Here is a 21,840-nt window from a genome sequence, read left to right as displayed (position 1 = left end):
TAAACCCTTGTATATAAACTCCTAAAGCGAGCCACGATTGTGAGGAAGAAATAAGAAAATGGAGGGACAGGATTAAATTCGATCTAATTTTCATGTATCACTCTGAGAGGGTCGCCCTGGGTAAGAATCCTGTCTATCCAAGGTATTAGCTGGTGCAGCGAAAAAAATAAATTTTGTTAATACTTATCAGGTGAACTCTATTAGATTGTTGTGTGATTAGATAAAACATAAGATATAAAGAGGCCAATGAGACTGCAAAGAACTAATGGAAAGAATACTTGTTAGGAAATAAACGCTTTATTTGCATGTGTAAAAAAATTAAGATAGCTGTGCAAATATTAATGAGTAAATATTTTATTTAAGGGTATATAGTAGAGAAAAGGGGAGAAAGAACATTATATTAAGTGACTTAGACGAATAAATAAGTAAGAATAAAGTAATATATTAGACGAAATTAAAGATAAAGACTAGCAGCGTAAGATATAGAAAAGAAATAAAAGGAGAAATAATAAGTAAGGACATAACACCTTCAGAAGGAGCAGTAAAAGATGGTGGTGTAGGAAATGTCTTCAGGGACAGAGGAAGGAAGGATATTCGAGTGGTGCAAAGAGTCAGAAAAGAGAAAGAGGAAAAAACCCAGGACAGTTACTTGATGTTTTTAGGGAAGGGGACTCACCACCTTCAACTAATACCATCAACTCTCCTCCATACAGGTAAAGTTAAATTTTTGTCTATATTTTATCTATCTATTGTGTTTATTCTTTTTGTGTAAGATTTTATGCATTTTCATTGATTTTGTATATGATTTTATGCATGAAGTACTGTTATAAAAGTTTAAATAAGCAATCATCTGGGAACGGATTAATCCATTTTACATTAATTCTTATAGGAAAATGGTTTCAGTTTTCAAACAAATCGGTTTCCGAACAGCCTTTAGGAATGAATTATGTTCAACAGCCAGGGTTCCACTTTATTACAAATTACACCCATAAAGTAAGCACAAAAACAAGTAATTTTAACAATATGGTTTTTTTTTTCTTTATTTTCATGAAGAGAAAAAGCACATCACAAAACACTGCCCATTACACCACACACCACAATTACATATAAAAGCAAGAAAGCAAATGATAAACGTTTCTAGATTTTAATTCATTCTGTTATTAGCATCAAAATTAGAATTACAGTAATGTCAAAGAAAGGAGCAGAGCGGCAAAGAATTGAAGAAACAGGGGCAATACCCTCTACATCAAAGGAAATTCCAGCACTGGTAACAAAGAGAAGAAATACCCACAGTGCAGGATATTATCAATGTCTTTCTTTTCCTTGTTCAAACCATGATCAATATTCAATAACTTCTTTGAATAATTACACAATATTTGTCTATTTTTCCTTGCAGCAAAGAATTTAAAATTGCTTTACATTATGCAAATTCTAGTAATAAAAACGAGAAAATAAAGTGAAACATTATTCTGGCAAATGGACAGTGGAAACTAATAAGTTTCTGTATATTCTTCTGTTATTCTGGATTCTGTATATTCTTCTGTTACAATAATTGCTATCATCAGTGAGGATATCATAAGTAGTATTTCTTGACTTAACATCAAATTCTGTAAATGTGCAATGTTCAATTTCTCTTGGTGTGGAATTGCTGTTATTTCTTACACATTCTGATGAATACTAACAATCATCATCGGTAGAAGAAGCATTTTCTGCTTGATATTTTTTTGTTTGTTTGTATTAGGATAGCAATTTGCTCATTTCACTTTAAATGGTCAAGTTAACTCTCTGATGGCCCTCGAGTCTCACACAGCACACCCTCCACAGCTCAAAAGCACCCACTTGCCTGTCTGCTGTGCTCAAGCCCAAAAAACAAAACACCCATCCTGTGGGATGTTGCCGGAACTGATGTCACAGGCTGGCCACCACACTGCACTCACACCAACTCATTTCTATCTCAAAATACCTGCCCATGCTGGCCTTCACCTCCAACACATCCCTCCCTCCCACATAAAAAACACCTCCACCCACTCCATCTTCCACCTCCACAAAACATGTACACATCAACTCAAATATCTATCCACTATCTCAAAGCACTACTATATACACCTTCCCCCCTTCAAATCACCAACATGCATGCCCTCCTGATAACATTCATCATAAAGAATAAACTGATTCTTGATATAACACAGACATAATAATAACAAACCATGTACTCTCTGATGTCTGCCTATCATTCCGAGCGTGGCACCTTCAATTCAGCAGTATGGAGAAGAGACTATAATCCTGACCTCTGTTTTCGTCACCTCTAATAACACAAATGATCCTCTACCTACTCAAAGAAGAGTTCTTACTGACTTTCCTCACAGCAACACTGGCCAGTCCTCCTTGATTTGGCATAAAAATACCTCTTGTCCAATCAATTCCCCGCCCAAGAGAATTTTCGAAGAGCCGATTGGGAAAAATACGCCACTGACCTTGACAAGCGTGTTTGCTTCATATCTCCTGTACCCAATAACTACAACTGATTTGTAGGTGCTGTCATCTTTATAGCTAAAAACATATAGAAAGGAGTATATCCCTGGATGGAATGAGCTGAGTGAACAACTTTATGAGAAATTTCTGGAGAGCAGTGATTTGGAAATCGCAAACAATCTTCTTCATGAATTGGATGCAGCAAGACAACGCTGGACTGAAACAATTGAGAGACCGGACTTTAGGCACTCCAGTAGGAAGACTTGGAGTGTGTTACGGAAGCTAGGAGGTGCTACAATGGTGACTATTAAAAAGACGTTACACCAAACCAAACTGCTAATCATATTATTAAAATCTCGAGATGCCAACGTGACAGAAATCATACCATCAAAGTTAAAAGAGAAGCCAGAGAATTAATACGATGCCCTTTTGATTCAGGGAATACTACAAGATGAATCAGAATATGCGAGACCCTTCAGCAATGAGGAAATCAACAATGCACTAGCCGACACAAATACTGGAAAAGACCCAGGCTTCGACGGAGTTCATCCGGAATTTCTTATTCATGCTGGCAAAAACACCAAAAAATGGCTCGCCCATTTCTTCTCAGAAATAATGAATACCGGCGTGTTACCGAAAGAATTTTAGAAAGCTAAGAGTATTGTATTCCTATCCATCCATTGCTGGATTTTACCTCTAACCAACTTTTTCAATACTTTATCCACCACTGATATTAATTGTTCCGTAATTTGTTACCTGTGTTAGAGCCGCCTTACTCTGTTTCCACTTTCTCTTGGAATCTTCCCTGAGCTGAGACTTAAAGGATTAAAAAAAAAACTTTATCAGAGACTGCAAATGTTCTTACATAGCACATGGGCCAACATGCCATTCAGTCCCACTGATATATGTACACTGATATTTTTCAGTATATGTTGAACACCTCCTATTCATCTACCTCAATTCTCACATCAGTAACTGCAAAATCTCCACCTGGATGATATAATCTTGCCATGTGATTATTCAGCAATTCAAGTATTTCTTCTGCTTTTGTTGCATTCCTATTATCAGCATTGCTAGTCATCTTTCTAGAATTTTTCTTCCTTTTACTTCCCAGACCAAACCAAATTCCAAAACCCCTTTTGAATTTGGTTTGGTACTAGTCATCCTTCTTGCCTGAACTTTGTACTGCTCATGAGTATGCTGATCACCTTTTTTTCTTATATTCCCTCCACAATGTTGTCTTTTTTATTTTTGAAGCTCCTGCTTTATATCTCTACTCATCCACTCAATCCCCCATTTTTTATTTTTGAAGCTCCTGCTTTATATCTCTACTCATCCACTCAATCCCCCATTTGGTTTATCCTCCCTAATGTGGATATGCAAGCCTGATACTGCTTCTTTCAATCCCTGACCATTTTGCACTATTGACATTTGTCCTTGGTAGCTTCTTAAGCCATGGGACTGTTCCAAGCTGCCTCCTAGGTCCATCATAATGACCAGATTTATAGTTCAACATAAAAACTTGTATAGCCCAGTTGAAATGGTGTTTGCACTCCTCAGTGCTAAACCGCTTGAAGAGAGAGAGAGAGAGAGTGTTGTTAGTTAGATTCTAGTCACTGACTAGAGGAACTTTTTCTAAGCCTTTTTTTGACTGGTTCCTGAGTTAACAGCCACGAATGAACCATCTGACCTGAAATCCTCCTTAATTTCTACTTTTGTTGGTTGAATTTTTTTAGCTATCATCAGCAATACTCCATCTCCTTTATTATTCCCTCTATCGATCTTACTTGAAAATACAATGCCCTTTTGATAGAAATGTTGCTGAAAAAACTTCTGAGTATCTTGGGGCACATGTTTCAAAAAAGGAAAGTTCTTAATGGGGGGGGGGGAGCAGCATCTTGGGAATACTAAAGAATGGCTATGCAGCATATGCAAAGCTAACTATGCTGCAGGAAAGCATATGTGAGCAAGAAAGGAAAGAATGTACCTGAAAGAATAATGGAACCTCCCATGTTCAGAATGCTATGAGAGAATTTCTGAGAATGAAAGATTAGATTTTCAATATGTACTGGGAAGGTAAAAAAAAGATCACAATATCAAAAGATGATTTGCATGTTCATCTGTATATACTCAACTCACTGCACGACCTAGTTCAGATAGTACTAGACCAAAGACTACCGTAAGATAACCCGCATGCGCCAACTAGCAGTAGAGTTAGGAAGTACAGACAGAGGAATTCTTTAAAAGCATGTGCATTGCTAGTAGCAGTGGTCAATTTTTTAAATTCCAAATTTTACAATTTTCACATTATTAGGGAGCACCGTGACATTACTCTGACAGCACTGTGAAGTATTCCAAATTGGCCATCATTCCAGGTGGTTTAACAAAAAAAAAATCCAATCCCTTGATCTTGCAGTAAATAAACCATTCAAAGACAATTTGTAGGCTAAGTGGGAAGACTGGATGATGAATGGCATCCATGAATATAACAAAGCAGGGCAGATGAAAAGAACGTCATATAAAGATATAGTTACATGGATTGCAGAAAGTTGGTCTGCTGTAAGTGAAAACTGTGTTAGAAATGATATCATTAAAGCAAAAGGGAATGCAGTGGGTTTGACAATGATTATGAAGCTGAAGAAATATCGTTAAATTTCTCTTTTGATTCTGCACATGAAATATAAGGTGTTTCATAAACACTTGCCCAGTTATTAATCTATTTTTTTCTGATTTCTTTGACTACAGAGTTGGAACAAGTCTGTCAAACAGGCACATTCTGTGAACCCATCGTTGGCAACTTGAACATTTCATATAATTTATTTTGTATAAAACTTTCTGGTGTAATTATTTTATAGGTATTGCATTAATTAAAAAACATTGAATATTATTAAGCTAATTTGTAGGGTTTTTTAAATTTTTTTAATGATGTGATAGTGTGAGTTGTTTCCCTTATAACAAAAAGTTATATATTTTGTATTATATTAGATCTTATCAGTATGGTTCTAATACAAAATAGCACAAAGACAGTCAAGATGTCTTTGTTGGGAAAGCTTAGTATGAGAGATTTTGATTGGTGCATGTGCAAGAGAGAGAGAGAGAGAAACATATTTGCATGGTGTAGAAAGAAAGACTTTTGGAAGAAAAGTGAGACTGCAAGGACATATACGCAATAAATGTTTTGAAGTAAGCACCAATTGTGTAAGGAGAATAAAATGAATGATAGTGAAGTGGAGAATATTGACAAAAGCAAGGAAAATGAAAGTATTAGTGAGTTTGTTGAAGAGAGTGCAGTGGTAGATCAGAAAAGCAAAGTCGATCTCATGAAAGAAACAGCAAGCTTATGTGGAGTTCTTCGGGTATCAGAAAGTGGTATATGTGAGGCGGGAAAAGGGAACTGCCAGATTTAAGATGACCAGTGAGTACTCCGAGGATTGTCCTTGAACCACTACTTCAATCTAGAATGAACCTGACAGAGGATGTTCAATTGTTTGATGATGATGCAAAGAGATTAAAAAGGCAGCCAGGAATGCTACTGATTACAGAATGATTTGAATATGCTGAAGTGGGCAAATGATAATGACTATTTCAGTGTTAGTAAGTGTAAAGTGATGCTCTTTGATGTAATGAGACTTCCAAAAGCATATTATATTAGTGGGATTACGCTTGGAGAAACTGATGATTCGACTTGGAGTTATGGTGGATAGGAAGTTGAAGCACTGAGGTCACATAGCAAATACAACTCTGAGAATAAATGCAATGTTGAGATGAACAATGGCATATAAGGATAAGAAAGTCATCTTGCCTCTTTACAAGGCCACGATACTACTTTATATCCCCTTGGGTTCCAAAGGGATAAAGATGAGTTACAAAAATTATAAATTTTTGTAACTCATCAATTTAGAATTATGGAATGAAGATGGAAAGGAAAGGACTCCTTGAAGTAGTTCGCAATAATAATAATAAAGATAAGCTCAGATTGAGAGCATGTGGACTGCAGATAGAAGACAGAAGTCTATAAACTTCTGAAAGGATGTTATAGGTTATTGGTTCATGAAAATTTTCATTATACATTAGGTGGGGAGAGGACATCCACAGAAGGTGAGTGGAACAATTTGCTTACTGAAGTGATTACTGCATCTAGTGTGGGTGATGTATGGTCTTCCTCAATAAATTCTTCACTAGCTGAAGGTCTCTGATGATGATATCTCCTATTTAAAGTTCTGTCTCAATTTAGGATACAGAAAACCTTATTCCCCAGAAAAAAATGTTAAACTGTGATCAGAGTCTGCAAAGCTTTATCATCTGATATTAACTGACAATTAATGAAATACCAGATTCATCTAAATGTATTTCTATAAGATATCTATCAACTAATTGGATGGATTCTATTTATACACATTTTTTCTCTCTTACATGAATGATAGCAACAGTTTGATTCATAACAATCCATAACATGACAAGATGCTGAAAACATATCTTAAAAGATTAAGAGAGGAAAATGCCATTACTTATGTTGATCAATATACTAAAGTAAACTAACTATATATGCATCTATTTACAAAGACAATTCCAAATATTCTGATAAGGATATTTAATATGACTGAACAAGAAATGCAAAATTATATGACAGAAAACTGTTTAACATAATTTAATATTCAGAACCATAATGACTTATCTCTTACCATTAGTAAATGCGCATCAGAGTGATAAGATATAATATTCTTTGATGTAGGATAAAACTGCTGAAAGCATTATCTCTTAGTAACTATTAACTTTATAAGATAGCATGATATCAAGAGTATACTCTGGTCAATTTGTGTGCAGTGTTATATTTTGCTAGTTTTTCAAACTAGGTCATGTATTTTAACAAAATACAATCACTATGATTTAATTTTCAAATATTATAAAGTTGAGTTCAAGCTATCATCTAGTACTAATAAAAAATATCAAAGGTTTATTTTGTATGAGCAGCTTATTTAAAAAAAAATCCTATTTCAGCCATTTGGTTCAAGAAATAAAAGAAATTATTTTCCAGCTGATTTAGTTGAATGAAATTATTAACCTAATAAACTCAGTAAACTTATGGAAATTTCTAATGCAAAAAATGTTCTGCATTTTTGAAACAAAAAATATATGAAAAAAGAGCTTCAAAAAGACTACAGTGATAAAATTAATCCAAGTAGAAAAGTAAACAAAAACATTAATGTTTGTTACAATGTCTTAGTCATTATCAGGATTTATGTTGTTTTTCCCTTTTGTTCAGAAAGAAGTTTTATCACTGTGTAAGTTGTACTACGTTCATGAAAGTTCCGTTTCTCCATCCAACATAACCTTTATGAGAAAATTTCCATGATCACTCAGATTTTCTCAAATAAACATCTATAATCTAATTACTAGGTAAGCTATTTTTAAGATCTGTCTCTGCATGTAATGAACATATATCAACCATCTTTATTAACTACTTTTGTCTTTATTTGAATCAAATGAGCAAGTTATATACTTAAATGCTATTAAAAGATCACCCTAATTAAGTTTTTCTTGGCCACTTTTTTTTTTTTTTTTTTTTTTGATCAGCTGTGATTTATATAATGACATGATAATTATGAGAATTCATTGGTATATTTTTTCATTTATTAATTGCTAACCTATATATGTATATTTTGCCACTTAAAACTAGTAGCTCTTTCAGAAAGTTAAAAACTAGAGAAATATACAGTAAGAAGAGTTCTGGAAACTCATAAATGCCATTGTTAAAAAAAAAAAAAAAGAAGTATGATGACCTGAGAGATTAACCAGATGTATTATTTTGCACATCAGATGTAATGTTCATTTTTTTTTTATGTATAGGTTTTAGATTGTCGCTAACAAAGTGGTTTGACATGCTACATAACAGTATGAGAGACTTCCAAACATCTTGTAGAAAAAGACTTCTATTTAGGGGGTGGCCATGAGAGTGAATAACTTTGCTGAATTCTTTGAAGTTATTTGCTCTCAAGGCACCCTAAATAAAACCATATACTAGTCCTACAATATATTTGGAAGTCTCTCACACTATTATTCAGCATATTGTATGGGACAAAAATCAGGAATGTAGCAAAATATTCTGGAAGCTATTGAAGAAGCTTAGAAATGGAGGAAAGATTACTGTAAAAGGAATCAAAGATGATAAAGGTGAGGTGAAACCTGAAGATATCCTATATGTATGGAGTAATTACTTTGAAAGAGTGTTAATTAAATGAAACACTGAGACATTTCATTGTGACATGTCACTGTTAAATGAAAGACAGTGACAGAATACTAATAGAAAATATTCAAGAGGAATGCAGCAAAACTTGAGGTAGAAAAAAAAACATAAACCTGAAATGTGGAAAGGCAGCTGGAGCAGATGATAGTTAGTATGAAATGCTCAAATATGGAGGTATAAAACTGTCATGCTGGCTGTTCTGTATATTTTTTAAAACCTGGTCAGTAGGCTGAATTCCAGATGACTGGAGGAGGTTTCATAGTACCCACCTATAAGAAATCGAAATGAAACTAAGAATTATAGTAGAATTTCCCCTACCAAGTGTTCCAGGTAAGATTTTAAGCATATTTCATTATTAAATAAAAATAATAAATTTATTTATTTACACACTTATCCCAAGATATTCGGACGATGACACATGGTCGAAACGGCTCGCACCCTGTTAACTCTCTCTTCCCTGCCCCCTTTTCCCATAAACTCTTCCCCTTCCTCAAAAAAACTATCAGCCCATTACAATTCAAGGAATATCATGCTCTGTTAGCCCCCTTAAAAATAATATGTATATATGTAAAATTCGATGCATTAGAAATTTTCCTCTTTTCTTGTCGACTTTTACAGAGGCCGCAACTCGTAAACATGCTAAACTAACTTTGTATTAACGTTGTAAATAAGCCCATGTATTTAACCCAAGGAATTAACATGCTAGATTGTACAAAACAGAAAATGTCTAAACTGTAAGGTTCAAGGGCAATGCCTTAGAAATCGGTATTGTATTGATGTCGGAGTTTGTATATAATGTAAGTAAATTTTAATGTGCTCAGAGTCAGCCTGATACCACCTTCAAGGTCAGTTGCAAAAGAGTGGTATACTTCTGAAGTAGTTCCACCTTTTTGAAAATAGGATTAAATGTGTTTATTCTGTGAGAACTAAAAGCGAGCTTTAAATTGAAAGTCAAGACAGTTTGCGCAGGAATGTTTGGGGGCCTTGACCCTTCATCCAGACCTGAGAAAATTGTATAAAGGTCATCTACGAATGAAAACAAAAAGAAGGAAGAGAAGAGAGAACTTCAGTAGGAGTCGATTCACCGTCGGTCTGGTTGAAGTCGTGAGGGACAGCCGCAGGAGCTGTAAAACTACAAAAGGGAGAAGAGAAGCAGGACCAGCATGCATTACCAATAGGACAATCGGCTAAGTGCCTCAATCGTCGAACCCCTTCAGCTGATTCACACACATCAGGAAAAATGTGCTCCAGACCAAAGGAATGTTTGGGGGCCTTGACCCTTCATCCAGACCTGAGAAAATTGTATAAAGGTCATCTACGAATGAAAACAAAAAGAAGGAAGAGAAGAGAGAACTTCAGTAGGAGTCGATTCACCGTCGGTCTGGTTGAAGTCGTGAGGGACAGCCGCAGGAGCTGTAAAACTACAAAAGGGAGAAGAGAAGCAGGACCAGCATGCATTACCAATAGGACAATCGGCTAAGTGCCTCAATCGTCGAACCCCTTCAGCTGATTCACACACATCAGGAAAAATGTGCTCCAGACCCCGTGAGTCATCTCAAGTGAGACGACAGAATCTCTGCATGGAAGTCAAAAACTAGAAACAGATGAGAAGCAAAAGAACTTAAGAAGGAACTAGGAACAGGTGCATAATAGCGTTAAAGAAGATATGTGAGTTAATTTCATTGTGATTGCTTATGATATGTGAAACTGTCTGAGAAGGACTGATAAGTTTCTTTAAGTGTTGATATAACTAGTCTAAGAATAGTTTGTTTACAGTTATAGTTAAAAGTAACAGAGCATGATATTCCTTGAATTGTAATGGGCTGATAGTTTTTTTGAACGTTGATATAATATAGTGGACAGACTTATGTGTTCGTCGTACATGTTGTTTATTTCTTAATGGTATATATTAGAACACAGAAAAATAAGTAAATAATTAATTTATCAAGGCAGCAGGAGTAGATGATATTCGACCAGAAATGCTGAAGTATTGTGGTATAAGAGTCTTACAGTGGCTGCACTGAATAGTTCAGAAAGCCTGGACAGAGGGACGAATTCCCGATGATTGGAGTAGAGCTCTCATAGTACCCATAGATAAAAAGGGAAATAAAACTGAATGTGAGAATTACAGAGGTATTTCCCTACTGAGTGTTCCTGGCAAAATCTATGCAAGTATACTTGAGAAACGGTTGAGAGGAACTGTGGAAGAAAAGCTTGGTGAAGAACAAGCTGGATTCAGGCCAAATAGAGGCTGTCAGGATCAGATCTTCACTTTATGACAAATATTTGAGAAAGCATGGGAATATAACAAAGATCTGTATTTAAGTTTTGTCGATTTGGAAAAGGCATATGACAAGATGCCAAGAGAGAAGCTATTCAATACGCTGCAGTTATATGGTGTCAATGGGGCATTATATCAAGCAATACTTAGTCTTTATTTGAGTTGTAAGTCAGCAGTTAGAATTGAAGGAAGTACAAGAAGATGGTTTAATGTTAAATCTGGTGTCAGACAGGGATGTACACTATCCCCTCTGTTATTCATTATCTATATGGATCATATTATGAAGGAAAGTGGTATTAAACCTGATATCAAAATTGGAGATGTTAATGTCAGCTCTTTGCTTTATGCAGATGATGTTATACTTCTAAATAAATCTGCTACAAGTCTGCAAGATTCTCTGACTAAATTGAATAGCTCTTGTAATAGATATGGTATGAAGGTCAGCAATAAAAAGACAAAGACAATGAAAATAGGCAGAATCATTGAAAATGTCAACTGTGTTGTGAATGGAGAACCTGTGGAACAAGTAAAACATTTCAGCTACTTAGGCACGATTTTTACTGAAGATGGTAAATTAAATATAGAAATAGACAACAGAATCAGCAAAGCTGGTATGGTTGGAAGCCAATTGAATAAATTCATATGGAATAAGAGAGAAATTAGCCGGAACATTAAATTAGCTGTATACAAGACAGTGTTCAAACCAGTTTTAACTTATGGATCTGAGAGCTGGGTCAGAAGTAAAACACTTGACCAAAGACTAGAGACCACTTGACCGCAGATATGAGAGTCCTGAGAAAGATTAGAGGCGTGAACATTCTATTTAAGTGACCATACCACCTGAGATTAGCTCTGCTAACACATTCCTGGATGCTGACAATGTCAAGTTCTTTCCTCATGTTAAAAATGAGGATATTAGGAAAGAACTTGACATTGTCAGCATCCAGGAATGTGTTAGCAGAGCTAATCTCAGGTGGTATGGTCACTTAAATAGAATGGGAGAGGAAAGATTAGCAAAATAAGTGTTTTCTGCCAGGTTGGCAGGAAAACGACCCAGAGGAAGACCAAGATATAGGTGGATTGATACGGTACAAAGTGCCTTAGACGATAGAAATATAAGATCTGATAAGGTTGGAGTCTTGACAAGTAACAGACTGATTTGGAGGAAAATTGTAGATAGGAAGTTAGTAATGATGTAATTTTTTCATGTAGTACTGTCATATCCTGTACACCCCTTGAGGGTACATGGCAGGAATTTGATGATGATAATGATGATAATTAATTTATCAACTTATTACTTATGTGATAGCTGCATTTTTTTTTTTTTTTCAGATAGAGGGTGCCAAAATCAGGATTCTAGTCTTTGTGTTGCTGCTACAATTTTGTTTAACTAGTCCGTTGATTACACCATGTTGTTATAGTCTTGCGTATTGTGACAAACTGTGTTTTGTGCTCTGAAGATGCTGGTTATATCACCAGTGAAATATCAGCAATAAGTTAAATTAATTAATTATTTACTTATTTTTCTGTGTTCTAATAAATACCGTTAAGAAATAAACAACGCTGATATAATATGTTGCATGACTCCATGCATTTTCTAAATGTTAAATTGCTGAAGTTTTAAGCTTAAGGTGGAGTTAAGAGAGAATCTTTCCCTATTGTATGATTTTGGTATTATTACAGTTTAGTGTAAATAAATATGTTTGTTTTGTTTACAAAATGTGCTGCCTGATCTTTACGCAATGCACTGTTTTGAAACAACTACGAACCTGCGAAGAAATTTAATATTAGCCACCACTGTTTAATGTTAAGAAGGGCTTTAGGATAATTTCAGAGGGAACTCTACTGGAAGTATTATTATATCTTATATCACAAGGAGAGCACTGGTGGTGCAAGCAATTAATCTAAATAAATTTCCCAGTATAAGAAAAAACTAAAAGTAGAGTAAAGTTAATAAAGAATAGGGAGTCAAAGTATTAAAGGATAAAGAGTTAAAAAGGCAGTAGAGATAAACTAATAAAAGTAAGAATAGAGTAGAGAGGATTAATTAATAATAGAAAATAAAGCATATAGATAGATATTACATTGGTGCCGCCAAAATTACAAATAAGTGCACATAAGAGAAACGTTTACAGTGGCACAGCCGACAGGATAAAATCCACAATCTTCTTCTTCTACGCGTTATTCCGGCTTCCTATGCAGGGTCCACGTGTTACTTAGATGCGACTTCTTGTTAGTACTACTCCCAGCCGACCCGACGCCTGGCCTGCCGCTGGGGGGGATATGTTTTTTTGACTGTAGAGGCGTATGTTCACGGGGCCGGTTTGCCTGCTTGCGGGATGAAAAACGCCAGATAAACTGGCGGAAAAAACCCTACTGACTGCGCCCAAGACCGGCTAACTTGGCTATGCCTGAGGAAGATCCTCAAATTCCTCATGTCTACAACGGGAATCGAACCTGGGACACTCCTTCCCCAGGCATATGGTTGCGATGCGCAAAGCCACTAGGCTAACCGTGCGGTCTAGGATAAAATCCACAATAATTAGGTTAAATTATTTGGATTGAAACAGTTTTGAATAAAGATCAAGGTGACAAAAATATATAAGAAAATATAAATGTTCAAAAAATTTAGTTGTAAAGCATGAATGTGGATAACATGAATTCAGAAGCTACAAGTAGTAGTAACACGATAGGTGATAGTTTTTTAGGATGATCAGTCCTCACCTCATCATCCCACAATTCTCTGGAGAGGATCACGATGATGTTTTTGTCCTTTTGCTGAAGAGCTCAGAAGATTAGGAAACTGGTTGGACTTAAAGCTGCTAATCCTACTGAGGAATAAATTGGTCAGAAGGGCCAAGAATTTCTTGTATTCGTCTCTGGTTCTCTGAGACACCTTGGAATACAAAAAATTCAAGGACACCCTGACTTCCCAGTTCTCCAAGGTAGGAAGATTGGGTCCTAAACTATAAAAACTGCAAAAATGTGCTCAAGAGAGAAAGGAGATGGTCACTGAATTTTATAACAGACTATTAAACTTGGCAAATAGTCTAAGCGTCTTCGAGGAAGAAGAGGATCACCTCGATCGGGCTGTTTCCCCCCAGTTCAGGCTGGGATTAAAAGAGGAGTTCAAGGAAACTGCATACAAGAAAAACATCAAAAACTTAGAAGAGTTTCCTTGCAGTGAAGGAGAAGAAAGAGAGATTAGGTGACATCCATCCCGTCTCGAGTGCTAACCAATTACGTGCCATTAAGAAAAAAAATGATTTCTAAAGTGACGCAAAGCTCAAAGAGGATCCAGATGCCCAAACGGGAAAGTTAAGCGAACACTGAAAAGAGAGAAAAAAAAAAAGGACAAAACCAATACAATTGTATAAACAAAGCAGATCACAGGAGATTAATCAATAAGGAACGTGTAGACTCCTCAGACATGGGGGAATTATGGTCACTGATAACGCAGGAGGTCAAAAGACTACAACAACCTATGATGGAATGGATTAATTTACTGATCAAGCAATTAGAGGAACTAGGAGAAAAATCCTTCAAGAACACCTCATGTCACGAAAGGGAAGACAACGAAAGGAAGAACAGGAGAGAGTCCCTCCAGTGTTACAATTGTAACAGGTTCGGGCATATCACCCAGAACTGTTTCAAAAATAAGAGAAACTCCACTAGAGACATGCAGTATGTATCCACTTCTGAGTTCACGTGCTGCCACACTACTAACATGCCAAGGAATAGGAGGAAAAAAATTAGAGAGCAAAATAAGGATTCCATAACGGTCACCAATGGGTCCATGAATCCACTGCATGAGAGCCTTACAACTAATATGTGTCCTTGAATTTCTTCACAGATGAAACACTTGCCACTCCCACTGGCAACCTACTATACTTGTTCACCATATTCTTATTTGGTTTACAGGAATGATACTATTTTCCCACTTCATAATTATACAATCACAGGTATGAATGTATAGTTATGGAAACTCTACAGGCCTTGCTATATATATAAGAAAAACATGAACCGAAAATTTGTTATATCCATACTGTAACATCCCCTTACTAATTTATGTTTCTATCACATCTCTTCTCATCCATCTACCATTTATTTAGGGTCTGCCTCTTTTTTTTAGATTCCATACATATGATCCTAGAGGATAAGTCTTATCAATATGCTACCTTCTTCTAGCGTCATATATCTATAATGTTTTAAAATTCTACTCTATATTTGTTGAAGGAGTCTGGTGTTGATATTGCCAACTCTCACTAGAGATTAATTTCATGGGCCAGTTTGAGACCAGTAGCCTGTTAAATAGAGGCATCAATGGAGTTCTGAAGCAGCCTCAAAAATGTACCATATCTGGTTATACCACTGAATCAATACAGATACTGTATAAGCCTAATATATCAATACAGATACTGTATATGGCACTAATGTGCTACTGTAAATTATGTTCGCTTTTATAAGTTGTGTTTTGTTGAGAAATTATTATTTGTGAGAAATACATTTAAGTTATTCAGTATGGTAATTATGTACTCAGTATTATTCAAATTGTCTTGTGACATAAGAATTGTAACAAACGGCAAATATGTGTGCAAATGTGACGTGGAGCTGTCGTCAATAAGACAAAAAAAAAAGGAATTTGTCAGTAAAGTACAAGAGATTGACAAGAAAGTAAGGATGTTATCGCTCAGAAATAAGGCAAGAAGAGGCATGCAAGAAAGCAGAGCCAGACAAGAGAGTTATCCTATGGAGTTAAGTTTAAAGAATGTCGGAGGACCTTCAGGAGTTACCTTCTAAGGATAATGAACTATATAACAAATGTATGTTGAGATTCCTTCTGATTTTCTCAGAAGGAATTTGGCATGAAAGCTCAGGAATTTGGACTGCTCAAGTAATATATTCCTGTTTGTGATACCTTCTTTTGCATGACTAATTTGGTTAGTCAAAAGACATATGTTAAAACTAATTATTATATGGCCAAATGAGGTTATATATCTTGAACAGAATGCTAATTCTATCGATTGATTTATTTTGTAAGTTGTAAGTACTCTAAACTTTGAATAGAAAATGAGAGATTTGTTTGAGTTTGCTAATGTTAAACATTTAATTAGTTATAAAATGTTTTTTATGATTACCACTCTTGTATATAAATTAATGGTTATAATAAATATTTTAAAATAAAAAAAAAGTAAAAAAGATTTAGATGGAATACCAGCTCGGGTGTTGCATGAATGTGCAAAGGAATTGTCAACACCTCTTACTTGGTTATTTAACTTAAGTTTGAACTCTGGTATGGTTCCTAGGGAGTGGAAGGAAGGCAAAGTAGTTCCTTTGCATAAAGGTGGCTCTAAAACTGCGGTAGTAGTTAATTATAGACCAATCACCATCTCGGGAGTGGTGGTAAAAGTATTGGAAAAGTTGGTTAAAGACAAAATTCAAGAATGGGTGGATCAGGATATGATACTCTATAGGGGCCAACATGGTTTTGTTAAAGGTCGATCCTGCTTTAGCAATTTATTAACTTTTTATAATAGAATGACATCTGAGCTGGAGAAAGGAAATGGCTACACAGTGGTACTTCTGGATTTTGCTAAGGCTTTTGACATACTCCATGGAATACTGTTGTACAAATTGGAGCAGATAGGGACGGATACTAATGAGGAGAATGGCTCAGGGAGAGATACCAGAAGGTGGTGTATGGAGGAGCAGAGTCCAGGATGAGGCACGTGACCAGTGGTGTGTCTCAGGGCTCTGTGCTTGGGCCGTTATTGTTTAATTTGTACATAAATGATATAGCAAATGGCTTGAAGGGAGATATTCAGTTGTTTGCTGATGATGCAAAGTTGGGTAGCGCAATAAAAAATCAAGCTGATGTTGAGAGTTTGCAGGATGATTTAAATAAGCTGGCAAAATGGGCAAAGGGTAATGGATGTCAGTTCAATGTGGGAAAGTGCAAAGTTATGCATTTTGGGATTAAAAGATTACCAGCTGTGTACTAAATTGATGGAACGGTACCCCAGGAGATTGATGAGACTAGGGACTTAGGGGATGTTGGTCGATAGGGAGATGAAGTTCAGGGGACACATTGCTAAGGTGTCTAAGATTGCACATAGGATTACTTGGTTATTGAGGAACACACTAACATCCAGAGATAAAGAGGTTATTATTCCCATTTATAAAGTATTGATACTTCCACATTTGGATTACTGTGCTCAGGTCTGGTCACCTGGATTCCTTGGAGATGGGGAGATTGTGGAGAGGGTGAGGAGAGTGACTAAGTTGGTGAGTGATGTAAAAAATGTTCCCTACATTGATAGATCGAGAGCTTGTGATTGCAGAGGTTGGTTGATAGGCAGAGAAGAGGGAGATATGATAGAAACATTTAAATTATTAAAAGGTTTTTATAAGATGGATGCAGGGGAAATGTTTCAGCTGTGTGATAGTGATGGAAGAACAAGAGGTCATCCCTGGAAATTAAGGAAAAGAGTGGTTAAGAAGGGTGTGAGAATGAGGTTTTTCGCCTGGAGGGTGGTGAATGAGTAGAATGCATTGCCTGACTCGGTTGTGAATTCTTTATCTGTAAATGAATTCAAGAAGAGATACATACATACATCTTCAAGTCCAACCTTTCCTAATTGGGTTGTGGGAGCAGCAGCTGCAAGAGGAACTTCCAATGGTCACGATCCTCCGCCACCAAGCTCAGCTGTTCTGGTGGGACTCCCAAACATGTCCACCCAAGGTTTTGGATATAATCTATCCAGCAAGTCCTTGGCCTTCCACGTGGCCTCCCACCCTCTGGCTTGGCAAAGAGGGCCTCAAGAAGAGATATGATAGATATTGTTTTGATAGTTTGGGTCTCCCACGATGAGTCTACTGACTCCATGGAGATACCCGTAATAATAAGCATACTTGAGAAGAGGCTAGGAATATCTGTGAAAGGAAACTTGGAAAAGAACAAGTTGGGTTCAGGCCATATAGAGGTTTTCAGGATCTAATCTTCACTTTAAGACAAAAGTTGACAAATCATGGAAATATAATAAGGATCTGTATTTAAGTTTGTAAAGCTATAAAAAGGCACATATGACAAGGTGCAAAAAAACTGATGTGAATGGGATATTATATCAAGTAATACACAGCCTATATAGACTGTGTATCGCTTGATATAATATACAGTCTACATATGAATTGTCAGTCAGCAGTTACCGTTGAAGGAGATATAGGAAGAATGCAAAATTAAGTATTGAGAGAAGGGTGCATATTATCTCCATTATTATTCATTATCTATATGGATCACATTATGAAGGAAAGAGGCATTATTCCTGATATCAAAATTGGAGCTACTGAATTCAGCCCTTTACTTTATACAAATTCCTTAACTAAATTGAATAACTGTTGTAATAATTATATGAAACTCAGCAATAAAAAGACAAAGACTATAAAAATAGGCAAGAACACTAAAAACATCAACTACATCCTGAAAGGAGAACCTATAGAAAAAGTAAAGCATTTCAGCTCTCTTAGGTACAATTTTTATGAGGTTGGCAAATGAAGTATGGAAATCGACAACAGAATAAGTAAAGCATATATGGTAGGAAGTGGACTTAATAAATGTATGGAATAAGAGAGAAATCTGTCAAAACAAGCCAGCTATATACAGACAGTGTTCAAATCAATTTTAACTTATGAATCTGAAAGATGGGTTAGAAATAAAGCAGCTGATCAAAGCCTGCAGATCCATACATTTGAGCTGAGAAAAATTACAGTGAACAGAATATTTCAATGATGAATCATATTAAAAATGAAGATATTAGAAAATTGACACTGTTAGCATTCTGGAATGTGCATGCAGCTAATTTCAGGTGGTCTGGTTAATTTAAACAAAATAGGAAAAGAAAGGTTAGTAAAACAGATGTTTGATGCCAGAATGGTAGGAAAAAGATCTGGAAGAAGACCAATATCTAGGCAGACTGATATAGTTAGAAATGCCTTAGAATGATATATAAAATTTCACATAGATAGTAGAATAATTTGGAGGAAATTTTTCAATAAGAGGTTAGTAATAATGTAAAGTTTTCATCTGGTACTACTATCATGGTATTTTTTTCATCCCCATCTGTAACGAGCAGCACATATCAGGAATTCAAGGATTATGTCACATACCACAGCTATATCCATCACACTGCATCTTGCATGCACTTGTTTATAATTCCAATTGCCTTTGTATAAGTCCTCTTAAAGTGTTATGAAACATTAGCATTCACTAATAATATTACATTCAGTCTGAATTCTGCTTTATTGTATAATACGTCACAAAATATGCAAATCTCAATGCTATTATTTATAGTATGTATAATTATTTGCAATCATAAGAATTAACTTTTTTTAAAAAAGGGAAAAAAAATAGAATATAATGACTTTTGACAAATATATGATTCTAAGCTTCACAAAAAAACAACTATTCTCTCAGTTTTTTTCTCTTATAACTTTTTATGTCACTTATTATAATCTCATGTATCAATTAAATATCACAAACATGAATTAATAGATTTTAGCATTAATTCAGTAAAAATATTCAACTGATGTAGGGCATTATTTAATGATTGCTTGCTGCTAATGTGAACCATTTATTGTTCAGCAACAATGTCAAAAGTATTATACATTTCATGTTACTCAACATTCTGAGCATGTGATACATACAGAAACATTGAAGTGTTATTTTAGTACTGCTTCCAGATGGAATAATCAATTAATTAGCTCATAATGAATAGTATTATTAAAAGTTTCTTTTACATGGAGGAATAAATATTAGCTGTTTAGAACGGCCTTTAAAGGACCACAAGATTATAAAAGAGTGACTTTAGCTCCTTGATAGGCTCAAATACATATCAAAATATTTAATTTAAATAAAAAAATTCAACAATTAATATACTGCAAAGCCATGCACCCATGTTAGTTCCAGGATTATGTAAACCATCTGTTATGATACTAGACGACCTCTTGATGACTCATGAGTGACAGGGCAGAACAGAAAGTAAATGGTAGTTTTGAAATAGTGACTGCTTACATTTTTGATATGAGCTGCTTCCATCTTTGTCAAATTCAAGATATATGAAGAAGGAATCTTCTATCTTGCTCATTTTTTCTTTTATGACCCTGAACTCTAGATAGTTTATTTTTTTTAATCTGCCATGGTGTTAACTTTCTGAAAAAATTTAAGCAAATATTATTTCAAACAAAATTATCAAAAAAACAAAAGTATACAGTAAATTAAAATACTTTTATGTTAAACTAAGAGATAATGAATCAAAATGAGAATACAGAATGCCATGGCAAAGATTATGCTGCTATCTAACCTTTCCTAGTAAGATACTGTAATGTCATGTCATCATCAAATTTCTTAAATTTTTATTTTATCACTTCAACATTCACTTAAAACTATTTCAGTGAACACAAATTATAAACACATAAGTTCTAAACTTCTGTTATTATAAAAATATTGCAGCATAAATAGAATTCCAAATATTTTAGCTATATAATGCGAGACATTTTCACCTTTTGCACTTTCCTGAAGTTTTTAAGTTTCAGTCCTTTTTCTTCATAATTTGCTTTGCTAAGCACAAACCTCTTTATAATTTTTATAAAGAAATATTAAATAACAATATTAAAAGATCAGGCTTTAGCTACACTGTAGAAGTGTTACCAAAAATCAGGGAAGTACCATGTCTAAAAATCGTGCATTGTTAGCTTGCATCTATTGTTATAATTATGCTACTGCTGCAATGGCAGCATGTCTTTCACTTGGATACCAATTTAATGTAGAAAAGTGTAAAGTTTTGCATTTTGGGATACAAAGATTACAAGGTGTGTACCCCAATGAGATGAGAGAACCATACTCCAGAAATCAATGAAGCCAGGGAAGTGCAGGTAGTGGTAGTAGTAAATAGAGAGTTCAAAGTTTAGAGGATATATTGTTAAAGTAGCCAGTGTAGCTCACAGGATTTCTTGGTTATTGAAGAACACACTAATAAGTAGAGATAAGAGAGTTACCATTACTGTTCATAAAGGCTTAATACGACCACATCTGGATTACTGTGCTCAGGTCTGGTCACCTGGGTTTCTTGGGAATGAGGAAGTGGTGGAGAGGCGAAACATTTAAGTGTTTCTATTCCAAAAGGATTTTATAGGATCGATGCAGGAGATATTTCAGCACTTGGGTAGAGTGAGCAGAACAAGAAGTCATCCCAGGAAGTTGGGTAAGAGCATAGTTAGCCAGTGTATGCAGACTAGATTTTTTGCTTGGAGAGTGGTGAATGAATGAAATTGGTTGCTTGAGTGCTTTGTCTTTTAATGGTTTCAATGAGAGGTATGATAGATACTGTGTTGATAGTTTGGATCTTGCGCGATGAGTCCCAGGAGTCCATGGAAGTGCCCATGCAATAATAATAATACTGAAAGTAAAATTTCAAAACATATATGAACGCTGCTTAGTACTAGAATATTACAGCATGAAAATTCAAAGGATAGTGAAACAGGTAAACTAATTGAGGCTATATAATAAAGGGTATATTACATTCTTGAATGAAACTTCATATTCTCTTAGCTCCTGCAGTATCTAATGCTTGTAAATAATAGTTTTACAAAGCCTTTCAAAATTCCAAGTTTTATATATATATATATATATATATATATATATATATATATATATATACACACACACACACACACACACTAAGATAATGTAATACTAAAGGTATTACTATAGGTGTAGTAGTATAAAACCATGTTTTGTCTCTTCGCTCCTCTAAAAAGGATTCCAGTCCATAGTACAGGTACTACAGAA

General features: G+C 35.2%; 1 protein-coding gene across 2 annotated transcripts in view; it reads right to left on the bottom strand.

The window, feature by feature from the left end:
* The window catches only part of LOC150106513 (cyclin-dependent kinase 17-like), a 363,340-nt gene that overhangs the window by 33,770 nt on the left and 307,730 nt on the right, over positions 1-21,840 (bottom strand). Inside the window, exon 16 of one of the 2 annotated variants that reach the window (XR_016548362.1) lies at positions 20,065-20,202. Coding sequence is in view for 1 of the 2 variants with exons in the window: in XM_090393169.1 (XP_090249295.1) it covers positions 20,195-20,202 (8 nt within the window). In the remaining variant the exon portion in view is untranslated. Of the gene's footprint in view, positions 1-19,868; positions 20,203-21,840 lie in introns of those variants that run through there. The other variant, XM_090393169.1, reaches the window with a different exon arrangement.

This window comes from Typopeltis vanoorti, chromosome 5, assembly GCF_054136105.1.
Source record: "Typopeltis vanoorti isolate ZY-2024b chromosome 5, IOZ_Tvanoo_1.0, whole genome shotgun sequence".
In the NCBI taxonomy this organism is placed as follows: domain Eukaryota; kingdom Metazoa; phylum Arthropoda; class Arachnida; order Uropygi; family Thelyphonidae; genus Typopeltis; species Typopeltis vanoorti.
The sequence above is the reverse complement of the archived record's forward strand: the minus strand, read 5'-3'. Positions and strand labels throughout refer to the sequence as shown.